At 38.0% G+C, this 19,834-nt stretch overlaps 1 protein-coding gene across 3 annotated transcripts in view; it reads right to left on the bottom strand.

Moving 5' to 3' along the window:
• Window positions 1-1,896: 1,896 nt before the first annotated feature.
• The window catches only part of PTBP3 (polypyrimidine tract binding protein 3), a gene marked incomplete at its 3' end in the record, with an annotated part of 108,249 nt that continues 90,311 nt past the window's right edge, over window positions 1,897-19,834 (bottom strand). For 2 of the 3 annotated variants that reach the window (XM_080708573.1, XM_080708574.1), the window contains exons 7-14: window positions 18,072-18,246; window positions 15,470-15,547; window positions 13,088-13,227; window positions 12,785-12,818; window positions 7,399-7,491; window positions 5,412-5,628; window positions 2,175-2,252; window positions 1,897-2,029 (exon numbers count right to left, since the gene is read on the bottom strand). In XM_080708573.1, coding sequence (XP_080564699.1) covers window positions 1,897-2,029; window positions 2,175-2,252; window positions 5,412-5,628; window positions 7,399-7,491; window positions 12,785-12,818; window positions 13,088-13,227; window positions 15,470-15,547; window positions 18,072-18,246 — 948 coding nt within the window. The remainder of the gene's footprint in view (window positions 2,030-2,174; window positions 2,253-5,411; window positions 5,629-7,398; window positions 7,492-12,784; window positions 12,819-13,087; window positions 13,228-15,469; window positions 15,548-18,071; window positions 18,247-19,834) is intronic. The other variant, XM_080708575.1, reaches the window with a different exon arrangement.

The following is a 19,834-nucleotide window of genomic DNA, read 5'->3' as shown; positions in this document are numbered from 1 at the left end:
CTCAAATTAATGTATTCCTTCTTATTCTACCAATTAACTATTGCTCAGTGTTGAGTGAATTCTGATTTCTAAATAACCTATTATCATCTCTTTCATCAGCCTCTATTTTTTATAAAATTTTGTTCGTAAAAAATCTTTCTATATTCAAATTAGTGGCTGGAATAGAACAAAAAGATTGAGATATTCTTTTAAAAGTTGAGATGAGCCACTCTGAGAATATGTTAAGTGTAAAGGGGTGGACAAAATTGATCCCTCTAATTCTGCTTTAAAAAAAAATCTGATCAAACATTGAAGAAACAATTAACACAAGTAGTTTCTTATTCAAAAGAAACAATTTTGCATAATACAATCACTGAAGCAACATTAAAATGTACTCTTACATTCAACCAGAAAGAGAGAGGGACAGAGTATGAGAAATAACCCACCATTCTCAAACTCCAAGTATGTGGGCACTCAGTAATGAAGTTGTACTAACAAAGAAGAGCAAGCTCTCACTTGAGTACTGAGAAGAACCAAGTAATCCTGAGACAAATTCTGATGGGCAATAAAGATTAGACAAATCCAAAAACTGAGATTGCATTCTATAGCCCCAAACTGGTGTGTGAGGACTGGCAGTAACCCTACCAGTCACAGTGTACAGAGGCCGACAAGTGTGCACTGAGCTAGTCCCAAGGCCATTCACCCTTCTCCACCCATCTCTGTACCAAAGCACCAAAGATTTGAATAAAAACTATTACTTATTGAAAATCACTTAAAATTGCAAGAAAAAAAACAACCCTTAAAATCCTTACCAAACCAGGGAAAGAAAAAACAAATCGCTCACCAAGCCCACAATATAGTTTTCAAGATATTTAGATAAAACTCTAACCTACTGTATCTTAAGCACATAATAAGGCACATAATAAGAAATTAAGTAAATACACAGTAATTCTGAATAGGTATTAGAGATTATAGTGGTACAAAAAACCCTTGAGATTTTTTTTTCTAAAAGAAGACCTTACCAAAAATAACTTTTAAAAAATCTGTCAAACCATATGATAGACCTGAATATTTTCCTTAAGACTGTAAACTTTTTTTCTGAAAACAATGACTAAAAAAGTAGGATTATTTTTCTTTTAAAATTTCTAAGATCATGTTACTCAACAAATAAGTGTCATTTTGAAATTTAAAACATGATATTTCTAATAAAATTATTATTCTGACATCTTAATAGATCCTGGTTGGATTCCACTTAATTTCCCTGGGGATAGTTGAGACACTTCATTTTTCCAGATAGTCTTAAAAAGGCAATATATGCATTGTTGAAAGGAGTGTCACACAGTGAAGAAAAAGAATCACTGAAACATGCATGCTTATAAATCTGCTTCCAATACAACTCAGTGTGTTTACGTATAATAACCATGGCAAATATTTCACATAATTTATAAGTGAACATAATTTCCTATAGGGTCAAACTTCTGAGTCATAAAGTTTAAAAACTTGGTTGTAAGTGATTTAAATTACTTACATCAAGTAATTTAAAAAGTCCATTTGTTTAAATTTCTCAAAGCACAAAGGAGTTTAGAAATGTCGTATAAAGCTGACCTGGACCCGAACTAAAGAAAGTCTGTTCTCTTGAAATCTAATTTAACACAGGGAATTAAATTATTGAAAAAGTAATTTTCCTGAAGGTTATTTTTATAGAAACCATTGTACAAAGGAAAAACAAACCTTTGATCATATACTTGGCAGGGGAAAATCGTGAAAAAAAGAACATCCCTTGTTGTGAATATACTTGAGTATTAAACTCAGTTATTTTTGTGAAAGAGGCAGAATTGGTCTTGAGCTGCTTCAGTCTATATCTGAATGCTTTACTGAAATTATGGTCCAGTTTTAGAAGAAAAATTCACAGAGAAGTCAGATTGTAGACTTTGAGAAGGAAACTCTGAGGTGGTGATTTTCTCCAAGATCATGATTATGAAGCTCAATGAGGGCCTGGATCGCTTCTTCCACAGATCCCAACTGAATGAGTGCCATTTTTCGATCTTTCCTGAAAATGGAAAAAAAAAAAAGTACAAAGTATTTAAAGTTAATTTTGCTTCTAAACCTCCTCCTTCCATCAGAAGACTTCAATAACTATCTTAAAAATTTACACACCATGTTAAATAATAAATTTCTTAAAAGCAATGACTTACTGAAAGAATTTAAAAGCCTTCACTGAACACCCAGCTTCTGTGAAAAGGTTCTTCAAGTCATCCATTGTAACAGAAGGGCTGTGAACACAAGAAAGGGAGCATCAACTTCATTAGCCGCCATTCTCAAGTGAAGCACAGATTAACTACATCATAAATTTCCTAGAATATTTTATATTTCAAAGAGAAGTATTGAGTCATGAAATCATCATTTGGAAATGCTGAGAGAGACATCAAGATGGGTTGGGGGTATAGCTCAGTGGTAGAGCATTTGCCTAACATGTGAGAAACCCTGGTTCAATCCCCCCGTACCACAAAATAATGGAAATTTGTCTCAATCACTGTCACATATAGAGAGGTTAAAAAAAAAAACCTTTCTATATGGTTTCTTTCAATGTGATTATTATTCACACTACCAGCTCTAGTAATTTACTCTGGTATTTCCAAAGTTACCTCTCTAGCTCTGTTTTGTCCTAGAGTTCTACATCTTTGATTACTTTCAGGGTATAGGGTATTTCTGAATGTGTGTTTGTAGTAAGTAGTCAGGCTCTGAGATGGTCTCTAATTACTTTTCAATGACTAGTCACACCCTTGGGCATTCCTCTCATACCAAAAAGAAATGACCATGTCCACTGAAATCCTTAGGACTTAAAAATAACAACGTGTGCCTTCAGATTACTGCAGCCTTGCCTAGCATTTTTTTTCCCCCTTTCCTGGTGCTGAGTATTGAACCCAGGGCCCCACCCATGCTAAGTACACGCTGTATACCTCTGAGCTCCAGACCTTCCTCCATTTTGCCCAGCATTTTTTTTTTGGTGGTACTGGGGGTGGAACCCAGGGGCTTTTCTACCTCCAGGTTATAGTCCCAGACCTATTTTATACTTTATTTGTAAACAGGGTCTCACTAAGTTGCTGAGAGCCTCACTCAGTAGCTGAGGCTGGCTTCAAACCTGTGCGATCCTCCTGGGATTACAAGCATGTGCCACCACACTTGGCTTGCCCAGCATTTTGACTTATGAAAGACCACAAATTTTTGTGTGTTTATTTAAAAAGAGTTGTTAGGGCTGGGGGCTTAGCTCAGCAGCAGAGCACTTGACTAGCACATGTGAAAGGCCCTGGGTTTGATACTCAGCATAGCCCCAATAAGGGGGGAGGGGTGTTATGAAGTGTAAATGAGGTCATATATGTGTAAAAAACCAGCATATAGTACCCAAAACTTAGAAGATGGTTCAAAAAATAAAATATCCTTTTTTCTCTACCTATATGTCCTATGTAGGTTTCAAGTGTCTAAACTTTTTTCTTAAATAACTTGTTTGTAGTTTTCTAGCTGTCATAAAGTTAGATCCACTGACCAACTCAGAATAATGGTTTCTCATCATAGCCTAATTATAGAACAGCAAGGAGGTTCACATTCATCACTGAGTAATTATTTCCCTTTCCTACTTATCCCGCACTCTTTTCTTTTTGAGGAGGGACCAAACCTATGGCCTGGGGTGTGCTGGGCAAGTACTCCACCACTCAGTGCACCCCAACCCCTTAGCTTACATTATTATTCTTAATAATGTCCCAGAATCCTCTTATGTGGAAGCTAGAAATAAAACAGGAAAGAAAAAGAACTTCCCACCCAGGCATAGTGATGCATGTACTGTAATCCCAGTACTTGGGAGACTGGGACAGGATCACAGGTTTGAGAACAGCCTCAGCAAATACTGAGACTCTCATCAACCTAGTGAGACCCTGTTTCAAAAAAATAAATAAAAAATAAGGCTGGGTTTGTTAAAGCTTGGCGGTAGGATATCCCTGGGTTCAATCTCTGAGCTGCACAACCAGACTTATTTTTATTCTTTATTTTGAAACAGGATCTCACTGAGTTGCAAAGAGCCTCACTAAGTAGCTGAGCCTGGTCGCAAATCCAGATCCTCCTGTCTCAGCCTCCCAAATGCTAGGATTACAAGCGTACGCCACCACGACTGGCCACTATTTTTTTCTTTTTGAAACAGGGTCTCACTAAGTTGCTGAGACTAAGAACCAGTGATCCTGCTGCCTCAGCCTCTCAAGTGCTGAGATCACAGGTACGCTCCACCACACCCAGCTTTCCTTCAGTCGTTAATACATTTTGGTCCATTGCTCCTGATGTACAAAACCTGTAAAAACTTACATAGCATATAATGAATAATAAAGTATATTATATGTAATTATATAATACAATTAAAAATCTTTATTATTGATATAATACATATGAGCTCTAGTCTATGATTTCCAACTTACTTGAATGCATCTATATCAATTTTGTTAAAAACTTGAGATTTAATGGGACTAAATTTTTATACAAAGGCAAATACAAATGTACCTGCCAGAGCTTTTAGTCCCCTTTCAAAGTTTAGCCCCGTCCATGTATTAGTTTAAAAAAATATACAAACTGAACCGGGCATGGTGGCACATGCTTGTAATCTCCGTGCTTGAGAGGCAGAGACAGGAGGATTGTGCAGGTTCGAAGCCAGCCACGATGGCTTAAGAGACCCTGTTTCCAAATTAAAAAAAAAAAAAAAAAGTATAAAATAGGTCTGGGAGTGTAGCCCGGAGGTAGAAGGGCTTCCAGGAACCCCAGTACCACAAAAAAAAAAAAAAAAAAAAGTCATTTTTATAGATCAAGATTTCAAGAAGGTTCCAGTTGTTTTCTTTAAAGGGCCATTTAAACAGGACATGGTAGTGCACTATTATAATCTAAGTATTTGGGAGGCTGAGGCAGAGGATCAGAGGATCCTGACTGGCCGCCTGGCCGCCGCTACTTAGTGAGGGCCCTCTGCAAATTAGTGAGACTCTGTTTCAAAATAAAAAGAAAAGCCGGGCATGGTGGCACACGCTTGTAATCCCCGTACTTGGGAGGCTGAGACAGGAGGATCACACAGGTTCAAAGCCAGCCTTGCTGGCTTAAGAGACGCTGTTTCCAAATAAAAAGTATAAAATAGGCCTGGGAGTGTAACCCGGAGGTAGAAGGGCTTCCAAGAACCCCAGTACCACCACCAAAAAAAAAAAAAAAAAAAAAAAAAAAAAAATTTAAAGCACTGCTCTCTTTCATTTTAGGACAGTATGATTTGCAAAATGGCAAATAAGTTCTCTCATAAGAAATCAGTAAGCAAAACAACTCCTAAGTTAGAATAATTTCAGAGTTTTTATCTCTCCCAAATCACATATTATAAATTACTAATCACCTAAATGAGTAACTTAGGATGTACATACGGAATGTTGGAAAGATGCAGTGTGGCTGACGGTGGAAAGATATTCTGGAAGTTTTTGGATCCAGGCTTTTTAAAGCGATGCAAGGGACTATTGCTGAAATCCTTGGTCAGACCTTGGTCTTCTTGTCCCTCTCGAGGAAGCTGAACTGCTTGGTGTTTGGACAGTGTAGCACGAAGCACTTTTCCATAAAGTCTCTGACCACTTAGATGGTTCATTGCTAGCATACAGGAAGAAAATGAGTATTAAGACAGATTCTCAGAAATATCTAAGTTACCATAAATTACTTCCATTTAGTCACTTAGAATTAGAGTTTTGAGAATTAAAAGGGTTTTATTTTTATTATTTATTATTTTTTGTGGTACTGGGGATGGAACCCAGGGGCCTTCTACTTCTGAGCTACATCTCCAGACCTATTTTATTTGGAAACAGGGTCTCACTAATTGCTGAGACCCTCACTAAGCTGCTGTGGCTGGCTTTGAACCTCTGATTCTCCTGTCTTGGCCTCCCAAGTACTGGGATTAAGCATGCACCACAAGGCCTAGCTTCAAAGGGGTTTTAAATCCAAAATCTTTGAGATAATTTTTTTTGTGTGTGTGGTACTGGGGTTCCTGGAAACCTTTCTAACCTCCGGGCTACACTCCCCAACACCTATTTTATACTTTTTTATTTGGTAACAGGGTCTCTTAAGCCAGCGTGGCTGGCTTCGAACCTGCACGATCCTCCTGTCTCCACCTCCCAAGCGCGGGGATTACAAGCGTGCACCACCACGCCTGGCGAGAGAAATGTTTAAATGACTTTTTTTGTGTATGGTACTGGGGATCGAATCCAGAGGCATTATATCTCTGAGCTACATCCCCAGCCTGACTTTATTTTTATTTTAAAACAGGGTCTGGCTAGGTCAATGAGAATCTCACTACTTGCTGAGGCTGCTCTTGAACCTGAGACCATCCTGTCCCAGCCTCCCAAGTACTAGGATTAAAGTTGTGTACCACCATGCCTGACTAAATGACTTTATTTTTATTACAGTGATTTTTTTTTTTTTTACATTTCACCATTTTTATTGAGTTGGTAACAAAGGAGCCAGTGGTGCACACTTAAAATCAGAAACCACATTAGATCCTGGGGAGGAAAAAATTAAACCAATAAGAAGAGGAGTAGGGAAGGGTCAGAGGGAGCCTTGCCCACTTTTCAATATCAAATCAAGAAAGCCGAGGGAAAGTGGATGAGGAGAGGAGAAACAGACGCCCTTCGGTCTGCCCTCTTCCCCCAAGGCTGGGAGTTACTGTGTCCTTGGTGAAAGAAATTTTAAAAAGACCAACCAACCAAAGAAAGAGGAACTAATTAACTTTCAAGCAAAGTGCTAGCAAGTTTCAGAATGCCTGGAACAAAACAAGTACTCAAGAAATGATTGAATGTATTAGTTTCACCTTAAGCAAAGCATTTTTATAAGAAATATGAGTAGTGATATTTTATTTTGTTATTTATTTTTCTTTTGCTTGGATGGAATCCAGAGTCTTAGACATGTTTGTCTAGCACTCTATCCCTAAGCTACTCCCCCAATCCCTTACTAATATTTTAACAGCCCCATTAACAGCGAGGCCATAGAACACTTTCTCACACTATAATAAAGTTTGTCTAAATTTTTAAGCTACTTGACAGTTCTAGAAACCTTAATTTAGAAGGAAAGGATAAAACAAATAAAATGAAACACAACAGTAATGTCTATTGGTTTAAACAATGGAAGAACTCTAGAGTCAAAGTTATAAACATCTACAGTATGTTCAAGCAGATAAACTTCAACTGAGTAATTTTTCAATTCAGACAAAAGACATTTTATCTTAAAGTATAACAAGTACAAATAATACATTACCACAAGGAAGTACCTTGTATAATTATATTTCTACTAGCTATATGTTTACTTATTTTGAAGGAAAATCCACATACAAGAAAAGGGGGGCAGGTTAGCAGCAGCAGCATCAGTTATTACCTAGCTGGGCTTGATTTGCATCTGCCATCTGAACCAAGGCATTTTCTTTCTTATTAAACATAATCTTCACTCGATGTACATCACCATATACACCTAATTAAAACAAAATAGAACACTATATTTAATGCCTGACTGTGTAGTATGTATGTATGTCTGTATGTCTGTATGTCTGTCTGTATGTATATTTTTTGGTGGTACTCAGGGTGGAACCCAGGGGCTTTCTACCTCCGGGCTACACTCCCAGACCTATTTTATTTATTTGGAAACAGGGTCTCACTAAGTTGCTGAGAGCCTCACTCAGTAGCTGAGGCTGGCTTTGAACCTGCGCGATCCTCCTGTCTCAGCCTCCCAAGTGCAGGAATTACAAGCGTGTACCACCACGCCCGGCTTGACTGTGTGGTATTTAAATTTAAAGGTCTCTTTTACACATACTCTTATACGATCACATGGCAATTTCATAATAGTCTCCCAAGTTCTAGATCTCTTCATCTACTCAGTGTTTTTACTTAGATGTCCCATAAACACTTCAAATATAATATATCTGAACAGATTCATGCTCTCTCCCCTGTCCCCATATCTAGTGTCGACTAACTCTAGATATGCTAGTCAGAAACCTGGGAGTCATCTTCTAATGTGTCTTTCCTTTAATCTTCACATCCAATCAATCATCAGCACCTACTGATTCTATGACCCACAAAGCGCTCAACTTGTCCACTTCTCCCCATCCTCACAGCTACCCCATTTCACATCAGAACTACCACAACAGCCCTTTACTTGATCTCATTACACTCAATTTTCTATACTAATCGTTCCCCAAAGTGGGTCTCATATCCCAGAAGCCAAACAAAATGATTCATTATGGTGTGGAAAAAGAATCAAACTCTTTGGTATTTATTTATTTATTTATTTATTTATTTATTTATTTATTGGGACTAGGGATTGAGCCTAGGGACATTCTACCTCTATGCTACAACCTCAGCCCTATTTTATTTTGAAACAACGTCTCATCTCACTAAAGTTGCTAAGGGCCTCCCTAAGTTGCTGAGACTGGTCTCAAACCTGCAATCCTCCTGTCCCAGCCTCCAAAGTACTAAAATAAGCCAAGGGTGTGGTGTTGCATGCTTGTAATCTCAGTACTTGGGAGGCTGAAAAAGAAGAATTGAAGGTTCCAGGATAGTCTCAACAAGTAGTGAAACTCTCATCAACCTAGCAAGACCCTCTTTCAAAATAAAAATAAGGCTGAGGGTGAAGCTTGAAGTAGAATGCCCCTTGGCTCAATCCCTAGTACCACAAAAACAAACAAATAAGCAAAAAACAATTACCGGAGGGCATCACTACGCCAAGCAAACTGCTTTGTTTTGTTTTTTTGAGAGAGGGTCTTGCAATGTTGTCCAGGCTAAGCTCTAGTGATCCTTCCTCTTCAGCCTCCTGAGTAACTAGGACAACTCCAACTCTTATTTATTCTAATTTATTCACAAAAATCAGTATTTAAAAAACTGCCCTCCCTTTTTGGTACCAGGGTCAAACCTGGGGGCATTCTACCTCTGAGATATAATCCAAACCCCTTTAGTTTTCATTTTGAAATAGGGTCTTACTAAGTTGCTGAGGCTGGCCTCAAGAACTGGGATTACAGGTATGTGGTACCACGTTTGGCTTACATTTTATGAATTTTTAATCTATAGATGAAATTATAGGCAGAAGGTTCAATACTCTCATTTTTCTCTCTCGGGTCTAACGCACTCTATCAGTTTATGTGTTGTATGGTATTGCTGATATAAAAATAAGATCTCTAAATAGTAGCAGCAGCAGCAGCAGCAGCAGCATACTTTGCAACACAATAAAAGAATGCCTATGACAACCTTCAAGGCACACACAGAGTTGGTTACCTTGTTGTCAAGCACCTAAAGGCAACTCAATCTAGAGATGAATGGTACTTTTGCTGCCCGTTTAGAAATGTTAAGTGGTTAAAGTAGAGATTCTTTAAAAATTAAACACATACGGTTTGTTCTTCACGATGTGAATGACAACTGGGAATGGTGGTACACCCCTGTAATCCCAGTATGCGGGAGACTGAGACAGAAGGATTGCAGCAATGTGGCAAGACTCAGTAAGTTACAAGACCCTATTTCAAAATAAACAGGGTTAAGGGTATAGCTTGGATGTAAAATGCCTTGGGCTCAATCCCTGGTACCATGAAAGAAAAAGAAAAAAGATATGGGTAGTATTTTTTTCTAAAGAATAATAAGTTCAGTTTTAGAAAAATACATGCTTAGCCGGGCGTGGTGGCGCATGCTTGTAATCCCCACGCTTGAGAGGCTGAGACAGGAGGATCGCACAGGTTCGAAGCCAGCCTCAGCTACTTAGTGAGGCTCTCAGCAACTTAGTTGAGACCCTGTTTCTAATAAAATACAAAATAGGTCTGGAAGTATAGCCCAGAGGTAGAAAGCCTCTGGGTTCCACCCCAAGCACCACCAAAAAAAAAAAAAAAAAAAAAAAAAAAGGATACATGCTTTGGCTAGAAAAAAGCCATATGATATATTATTTTAATTTAATTTTTTGTGGTACTGGGGATTGAACCCAGGGGCACTCTACCTCGGAGCCACACCCCCAGCTCTATTTTTTATTCTTTATTTTGAAACAGGGTCTCACTAAGATGAAGACAGCCTCACTAAGTAGCTGAGGCTGGGATTACAAGCATGCACCACCATGTCCAGCCACATGATGTATTATTAATAAACAATATTACTACTAAAAATTACCTAAAGGTGTCACATTATTAAAGGCTTTTACTATGACTGCAAATGCCATAAGAAATTTATCTTGTTTAGTGAGGGTATTCTTAGGGGCGACAAAAAAGTTCTAAAGTTGGACTGAGGTGATGGATGACTACACATAACCATGTAAATTTATTTTTAAAAAATCAAAGAGTTCAATACCTACTGAAGCACGTAAATTATACTTCAAAAAGGCTTTTTAAAAAGCCTTTTGTCACCGAACACAGTGGCACATGATTATAATCCCAGCATTTGGGAGGCTGAGACAGGAGGATCATGGTTTACGGACAGCCTCAGCTACTTAGTGAGGCCTTTTGCAACTCACTGAGACCCTGTTTCAAAATAAAGAATAAAAATCAGGGCTGCGGATGTAGCTGGGAAGTAGAATGCCCCTGGGTTCCATCCCCAGTATGTATGTATGTATGTATGTATGTATGTATGTATGTATGTATGTATGTATGTATAAATAAGTAAATACAACCTTTCTTCAAAGAATTTAGAAAAAATATCTATCTGGTTATAAAAACTCTTACAAATAAAAATACCAGATTTTTTTGTTTTTTGTTTTTGTACAGGAGACTGACCCAGGAGCACTCTACCTCCAAGCTATTGCCCTCTACCCCTGGCTCTTTTTATTTTGAAACAGGGTCTTGCTAAGTTGCTGTGGCTGGCCTTCATCATCCTGTCTTAGCCTTCTCAGATACTATAGGTATATAACTATCATGCCCAGTTTACCAATGTTTTTGTTGTTGTTTTTTGGTGGTACTGGGGATTGAACCTAAGGGCATTCTACCTCTAATTTACATCCCCAGCCCTTTTTCTCTTTTTCGTTTTAAAACATGGCCTTGCTAGGTTACTGAGAGTCTCACTAAGTTGCTGAGGCCAATCTCAAAACTGTGATCCTCCTGTCTCACCCTCCCAAGTACTGACAGGCATGTACCACCATGCCCAGCCAACCAGTGAGTTTTAACCCAATTTTTTTGGTGGTACTTGGGGTGGAACCCAGAGGCTTTCTACCTCCAGGTTATACTCCCAGAACCTTTTTATATTTTATTTGGAAACAGGGTCTCACTAAGTTGCTGAAAGCCTCACTAAGTAGCTGAGGCTGGCTTCGAACCCCTGCGATCCTCCTGTCTCAGCCTCCCAAGCACAGGATTACAAGCGTGCGCCACCACTCCCGGCTTAACCCAATTTTTAACACATTCAAGTACAAGTTTTCAAAATATGCAGATATTACAGAAAAAAGTAAAATTTTCTACATCTAGTACAGCAAAAATCAGTGGATTAGATAAAAAACAGTATAATAATTAATGAAATACATCAACAGTAAAACATTTCCATATAGGTCATATTTTTCCCTTGAATTATTGAATCAAAGTAAAAGATATTTTATTTAAAATAAAGCAATCAAATTGTACCTCTCACTATATGTAAATAGTTTTTCATGGTTTTATGAAAAAGTATTCTGCCATTAAGAGTTTCTTAAAAATAATTAATATTATTTGCTTCACTTTTTTTTATTTCACTGTTTTTATATTTCTTTGTGTGCACGCGTGTGTGCAAATATTTACTATGGTACTGGGAACTGAACCGGGGGCATTCTACCTCCATGCTACACTCCTAGCTCTATTTATTTTTTATTTGGGAACAGGTTCTCCCTAGGTTGCTGAGAGCTTAACCAAGTTCTGAGGCTAGCTTCAAATCTGCGATCCCCGTTTCTGCCTCCCAAGTACTAGGATTAAAGACATGCACCACCACACCCAGCTTGCTTGTGTATTTATTATACTTTATATAATGAGCACAGTAAAAGGTGCAATTTATAAATAATTTAATACTATATAAGTAGGAATACAAGCTAAACCAAGAGGGGAAAAAGAAAGCTTGAAGACCTTTCTGTTTGCGGCACTGGGGATGAAACACAGGAGCATTATTCTACCTTCTGAACTTCACTCCCAGCCCTATTTTTTATCCTTTATTTTGAAACAGGATCTCACTAAGTTGCAAACAGCGCAAGTAGCTGAGGCTGTCAGCGAACAGGGATACTCCTGTCTCAGCCTCCCAAATGTTGGGATTACAAGTGTGTGCCACCACACCCAGTTTGAAGACTGCTTTTAAAACCTGAATCTCATCATGCTACTCTCTTGCTTAAAACTATCCAGTGGCTTCTCATCACTCGGAGGGAACCAAATTCCTTCATGCAGCTTACAAAGCTCTTTATGACTCTGCCCATCCATCTGTCTAGCTTCAACTTGCCTCTCGGACACTCACTGGGCTTCCTTCACCTCCGTGTACACTAGAAAATCTCTCGCTCTCCCTGCTCCATCTGTGAAAGACAATACTCCTCCTCACTCCCTGCTGGCCTGTCCTCCTTTTTCACGAGTCAGCTTGACCACCATTTCTACTGATTCCCTCAGCTAGGTTCGGTCTCCCTGGCTTAGTTCCCATTAAATATCTTACAAAACTGTTTCTCTACTACTATAATTACTCACTAGGTCTTATTCACTGCTCCATCCAGTGTTACACACTACCTGGCATAATCAATATTACTAAATGAATCAAATATGTTCAATTCGTATTTACAGATAACATAAAAACAATATAAATGAACTTACCAAACAGGATAAAAAGTCCATGTGGTGTGATAAGCTGTTTGAAAAAGATAACACAGTATATTATACTTTTGAATATGTAAAATTTTTAAGTAACCTTATTTATAATGTAATAAAGACAACTGATTGTTTAAAGCACTGTATGCTTCAAAATATACATGATTAACTGTAATAAAAATCCTTCAAACTCCTAAGTCCTTAGTCGTTGAGAAATACAGGCATGTATACCACCACCCTCGCCAAACTTTTAATAGGAAGCCACTATACCTCCTCCTCAGAGACTACATACAATACTTCTCAACTCACATCAGGATTGAGATTGGTGACAAGCAGAACCGAATTCCCTGGAATCCCACTTGCCCCAGGAATGGCCATCCTTCCAGTGACAGCAGAGGAGGTGAGTGTGAGGGGACCGAGAGCGCCAGGGACAGCCGGGACCGAGAGACCTTCAAAAACACGGAAAGCCAGGTCACACTCGAGTTACCTGGAAGACTGTAACTTAATAAACGAAAACAAAAGCAGACATACTGAAGACAAGGTGTCAAAGCCACCATGAAGAATATTAAAGGCCAGTTTATTTTTTTGGCCCCAGAGTCTGTCTGGAAGTTATATTCCTTACTTGTTGACATCATTTCAGAGTGAATGGACTCGCTGGTCTTAAAAAAAAAAAAAAAAAGCTAGTAGGTTTCTCAAAGGGTCTATCAGCTACTAGCATTCCTGCTGTGCTAAAATAAATGTATTTCAACACTTTTCTACATATGAATATAATTTTCATATTGACTTCTATCATAAATCAGAGATGCATTTTATAAAAACCCACAGCAGAAGCCACGAACATACATGCCAGGTATGACACATAAAATATGACAGTCTAAGGGGAAAAATGTTTATCTTATAAAGTATTTATTATATAACTATTATGATCAACATTAGATTTTCAGAATTTAATATTATTTTATAAGAAGAAACTTTTTTATATTTTGGAACTACTGAAAATCCCATAGTACTGTACAATGCTGGCACTATGCATAAGACAGGTCACATTCCCAGAAAGTTCCACTATTTATTTGTGCTTCAGCTTAATTATCTAAGGTAAAACCTATAGTTTATATAAAATAAATCTCTTCTCCCCCCACCCCCCTCTTTCTTTCATGGTACTGGGGATGAAACCCAGGGCATTCTATCTCCAAGCTACACTCCCAGTCCTATTTTTTAATCTTTATTTTGAAACAAGTCTAAGTTGCAGAGGATCTCTCTAAGTAGCTGAGGCTGGTGGGGCAAACCTGCCATCCTCCTGTCTCAGCCTCCCAAGTACTGGGATTACAAGCATGTGCCACCACACCCAGCTCAAAATAATTTCTTAATTTATTGATTTTGTATGCTCAAAGTTCTTTCTTATTTTTTTGTGGCACTGGAGATTAAACTCAGGGGCATTCTACCTCCAAGCTACACCCCCAGCCCTATTTTATTTTTTATTTTGAAATAGGATCTCACTAAGTTTTGGAGGGCCTCACAAGTAGCAGAGGCTGACAGAAAACCTGCAATTCTCCTGTCTCAGCCTTCCAAGTACTGGGATTATAACCATGTGCCATCACACCTGGCTCAAAGTTTTGTTTTTGTTTTTTTAAATAATAGACTGACCATTTTATTATATACCATGCAGTTAAACTGTAAAATATTTGACATCCAGCCTATACTACTAGAGAATCTAAAGCCATATATCTATAGCTGGGCATGGTGGTGCACGCTTGTAATCCCAGCACTCGGGAGGCTGAGACAGGAGAATTGCACAGATTCAAAGCCAGCATCAGCAAGTGAGTGAGGCTCTCAGCAACTTAGTGAGACCCTGTTTCCAAATAAAGTATAAAATAGGTCTGGGAGTATAGCCCGGAGGTAGAAAAGCCCCTGGATTCCACTCCCAGTACAACCAAAACAAAACAAAACAAAAACCACTACCAACAATAAAAAGCTAAAACTTAAACTTCTACCCTTTTATTACTTTTGCTTTGGGCTAACATTATCCTCTCCAATAGAGAGATACTAGTTAAAATTCTCAGAATTAGCCGGGCGTGGTGGTGCACACTTGTAATCCCAGCATTCAGGAGGTTGAGACCTGAGGATCGTGGTTCGCGGACAGCCTCGGCTACTTAGCAAGGCCCTCTGCAACTCAGTGAGACCCAGTTTCAAAATAAAGAATAAAAAATAGGGCAGGGGGTGTAGCTCGTAGGTCAAATGCCTCTGGGTGTCATCCCCAGACTCGCAAAATAAATAAATAAATAAATAAATAAATAAATAAATGAATAAATAAATAAACAATAAAAATTTAAAAATTCCTTGAAATAAATGGCATGCATATCATTCTATGATATATTCTAAACCCATCAATAAAAAATGATTTTCTAAAGTTGAATAGTAAGTGTTTATTACATCAAATATTTACTGACTGCATACTGTGTGTTAAGTGTCCTCAAAGAAAATGAAGACATACAGAGAATAAAACTCAGGTCTGTTCAACACATAATCAACAAACCTATCACCAAAGATAGGCGCAGCTCATGCAAGTCACTTCTGTGGGCCATATACTTAATGTTTTTATTTTAAATCCTCCCAAAATTTCATCTCAGACAGTTCCTACAAAATAAAATACTTTATTTAAAATAATTTCAAATTCAACTTTAAAAGATTCACCTGTTGCTTGAGGAAATCCAATGGCTGGGGCAAATCCTGCAGCCCCTGTGTAAGGTGAAGAGATGATACCTGGTGCACCTGATGAGCAAGGAAGAGAAGCTAAAATAAATACATTACCATCTGTACATGTTAATCACAGCAATATAAAGTGGCCATGAGCATTTATTATAAAGAAAATATAACTGTTATGAAATAAATATTTATTGAATAGGTGATCCTTAATGTATAAGAGTCGCTGCCACCTCCAGAGGCTAACCCCTTTCAACTGAGTTCAAACATGCAAGCTTAGAAGCCGGGCGTGGTGGCGCACGCTTGTAATCCCAGTGCTTGGGAGGCTGAGACAGGAGATTGTGCAGGTTCAAAGCCAGCCTCAGCTACTTAGTGAGGCTCTCAGAAACTCAGTGAGACCCTGTTTCCAAATAAAATAGAAAATAGGTCTGTGAGTGCACCCCAGGGGTAGAAAGCCACTGGGTTCCATTCCTGGTACCACTAAAACAAACAAACAAAACCATACAAGTTTAGCTATTCATGAAGTCTAGAACAGGCCCAGATTCTGGTCAGTCCTTATTCGGAGCATTTGTTTTTCTAAAAAATCATCAAATACTTACTGAACCTTATTAAATATCTGTGAGGTACTGTGCCGATAAAAAGAAATGACAAAACTTTTGTTTTTGAGAGGCTTAAAAAGTAAAAGTCTGAATGATAGGAGACTGATACATTAAGGGTGATCTAGTGGTATAAATAGAAATGTATTGCAAGTTGACTAAGAAGGAGTCAGAGGATTCGCTATAATTGGTTAAGAAGGTTTCTCTGGAGGCAAAGGAAAACTTGAGCTAGACATTACATAATTGAAAAGCACAACGCTTAGTCTGTAGATTCTAAACAATTGCTGGCCGCTTCTTTCTTTTAAGGAGCCTGGTGACTGTTTATCAGAAACAAAAATAGAAGTTAGTTCCAATGGCGGAATCAGCTCTAGCAGCAAAATGGTGAAATTGGTTTGGGATATACTGAGTTTGAGGTGATAGTAAAATATGCTCACAAGTGAAAATAGGGGCAAACTCGGGATAATTACTACAAGAATACACAAATGTGTAATCATCTGTGTTGGAATACATGTGGAACCCACACAAAAGAGATCACTGAAAAGAACACAAAAAGCAGCCATATTAACCTAAGGATATATCCAAATTGGGTCATCCATTGCATTTTCCTTTAAATAAAGTTTTATTTTTTATTTTTAGTTTTCTGCAGCGCTGGAGCTCAAACCCATGGCCTTATGCATGTTAGGCAATTCTCTAGCACTTAGTCACATCCCAACCCCTACAGGTTTACTTTAAATAAAAGAAGAAAGCACTTCAAAGCTATATATTCAGAAGGCTGTATTTTTATTAATGCAAAATTTAACTGCATATAAACTTTAAAATAAAGATAGAAATTTCAATGATTAAAAATCAAAATAAAAGGCGGGCGTGGTGGTGCATGCTTGTAATCCCAGCATTCGGGAGACAGAGACCGGAGAATCGTGGACAGCCTCAGCTATTTAGTGAGGCCCTTCACAACTCAGTGAGACCCTGTTTCAAAAATAGAGAGACTGAAAATTAGGACTAGAGGTGTAGCTTGGAGGTACAGTTCCCCTGGGTTCCATCCCACTCAGTACTGCCAAAAAAAAAAAAAAAAAAAAAAAAGAAAAAAGAAAAAGAAAAAGAGAAAAGAAAAGAAAAGAAAAAAAGAAAAGAAAAAAGTGCAAACAAGGTAAAATAAATCCTCTTCTTTGAATAAAGAACATACATCACTAATTTAGGTCACTAAAGTATCATTAGTTAAAAAGTACTACAGGCAAAATTCTGTTGAATATAAATCAGGATGTTGATTTATTCACTATTATTATTTTGGTGGGTCTTTTTTTTTTTTTTCAGTACTGGGGATGGAACCCAGGGGTACTCTACCTCTGAGCTATACCCCCAGTCTTATCTTTTTTTTCTTTGTTTTGAAACAAAGTCTAAGTTGCAGAAGGCCTCACTAAGTAGCTAAGGCTGTTTGTGAGCGCAGACATCCTATTTCAGCCTACTAAGTACTGGGATTACAAGTGTGGGCCACCAAGTTTGGCATGTATATCAGCATATTTAAATGTTAATTTTTAAGACAATTAATTGAAAGCAAATAGCTGAGTAGCTTATGAGTAATTATTGTTTTAAAAAAATGTAGAACTGAGCATGGTGGTGTATGCCTTTAATTTCCAGTACTTGGGAGGATGAGACTGGAGGATCATAGATTTGAGGACAGCCCCAGGAATGTAGTGAGAGAACCTGTTTCCAAACAAAAGATAACAAGGGCTGGGGATGTAACTTAGAGGTAGAATGCCCCTGAGCCGAATCCCCAGTATCACCAAAAATAAATAAATAGTAATTCAAGCTATCTGCTAGTTTTGTCAACTAACAGAACTTCCTAATCCTAAGACTTAATTAATAAGCATGCTTTGCTCCATGAATCTTGTTTCTTTTAGAAATACTGAGACTCCAAGAATGCTAACTTATATAGATTAATAAATGAAACTTATAACTTCAGAAAGTTTGCTCTTTGTGACCCAGAAAGAACTACTCACCAAAAGCAGCAGCCATAGGGGGTTCAAGAGAGGGCTGGCCATCACCAGTAGGAAGGTCTAAGCGAGTGAAGTCTCTGCTTTTGTCGTTATTATATTTCACATTAAGGCTGGTGAGCTTGGAGAAGTCAATGCGCAGAGTGCAGCATGCATTATAGATATTCTGGCCATCCAGAGCCTAGAGCATGTGAGAGAGGGACTGATGTTTGGCAAGACAACAACACTTCCAATGAGCCAAGCAGCCTCTACTCTGACACACTGACCATCAGACACGCAGAGCACTGACTAAAGCCAAAGACCTAAGTGTACTTTACACTTCTGTCACTGAGTCTAAGGGAGAAAAGGAAAACGTCCGAGTCTCAGTTTTAATTTGTAAAATATGACCAATGATAGCTAACTTATTTGTGGTAGGATCAAATCAACGTGAAGAAACTACTGTATAGTAGTACAGAAATAGTAGCTATTATTCTGGTTATTTTGGCTACAGCAAATGTTTGAAGACACACTAATTTCACATTTAATCTTAGTTCATTTTTGTATAACTTATATAGGTTAAGATGAATCAAAGCCTTTGCAACTGATACTTGTAAGAGACACAACATATGAAATATTATCTCCGCTTTTTTTTTATTTTGTAGATTTATCTTGGAATACTTTGAATAATAAGCTGACAGGAATCTGGAGTTAGTGTGACCAAAGACCAGTAACCTCTCCCTTTGCAAAAATAAAGATTTACTAACAAGGTATCTGTGACTGCTTATGGTTTCTACAAGTACTCAATAATGATAGATACCAGAAACCAAAGGAACATACAAATAAAACAAATACATGAGTCAGGCACTGTGGTGCACACTTATGATCTAGTACTCAGGAGGCTGAGCCAGGAAGACTACAAGTTCAAGGCCTCAGCAATACAGCAAGACCCTGAATCAAAAATTAAAAAACAAAAGAGCTGGGGGCGGTGCTCAGAAGCAGAACCTCCTCCCAGTGTGATCTATAGTACCTATCTCTGTGTGAGAATTTCTGACTTACAACAAGTCATTGGCAAATATATGCTATTATAATGGTATAAAATAGTATGCACAGGTAGGCAACATTCCTCATCGAGTGCCAGACACTACATGGTATACAAAAGCATTAAAAACTTTAATCTCTATTTTTAAGTATAAACTAGAAATGATTCAGAAACCAATAGAAGATAGGATTAGGGCTAATGACAGATCTCAACAGATTCGTCTAATATACTCAAATGAAGTTTTATACCTTATCAGTAAAAAAAAAAAAATCAAGCATTCATTTACTGGGGAAAATGTGAACTGACAGCAGCATGTTTCTTAAAAGTGGAACTCATCTTTGGCAAATTCAATACAATTAGATGAAGGCACAGACTATTAGATCACACTGGAAGCACTATGCTCAACCTCGTTGTTTTGGTGTGCGGTAACAGGGATTGAACCTAAGGGCATTCTAACCCACAGCTATACACCCAGCCCTATTTTATTTTTTATTTAGAAACAGGTTCTTGCTGAGTTTTATAGAGCCTAGATTGCTGAGGCTAGCTTTGAACCTGTGACCCTCTTATCTTGGACTCCTAAGTACTGAGATTATAGGCAAATGTCACCACACTGAACTCAATTCTAAACAAAACAGGAGTAAGTCTCAGATATTTGAGAGGAGATAGGAGATTTGAACACACTTCCTATGAGAAAAGTAATAATCTTTAACTTAGAAAAAAGGTCACAAAGTGCTATACAGTTAAAATAACA

Source organism: Muscardinus avellanarius (genome assembly GCF_963383645.1).
Source record: "Muscardinus avellanarius genome assembly, chromosome: 13".
Classification (NCBI taxonomy): domain Eukaryota; kingdom Metazoa; phylum Chordata; class Mammalia; order Rodentia; family Gliridae; genus Muscardinus; species Muscardinus avellanarius.
The sequence above is the reverse complement of the archived record's forward strand: the minus strand, read 5'-3'. Positions and strand labels throughout refer to the sequence as shown.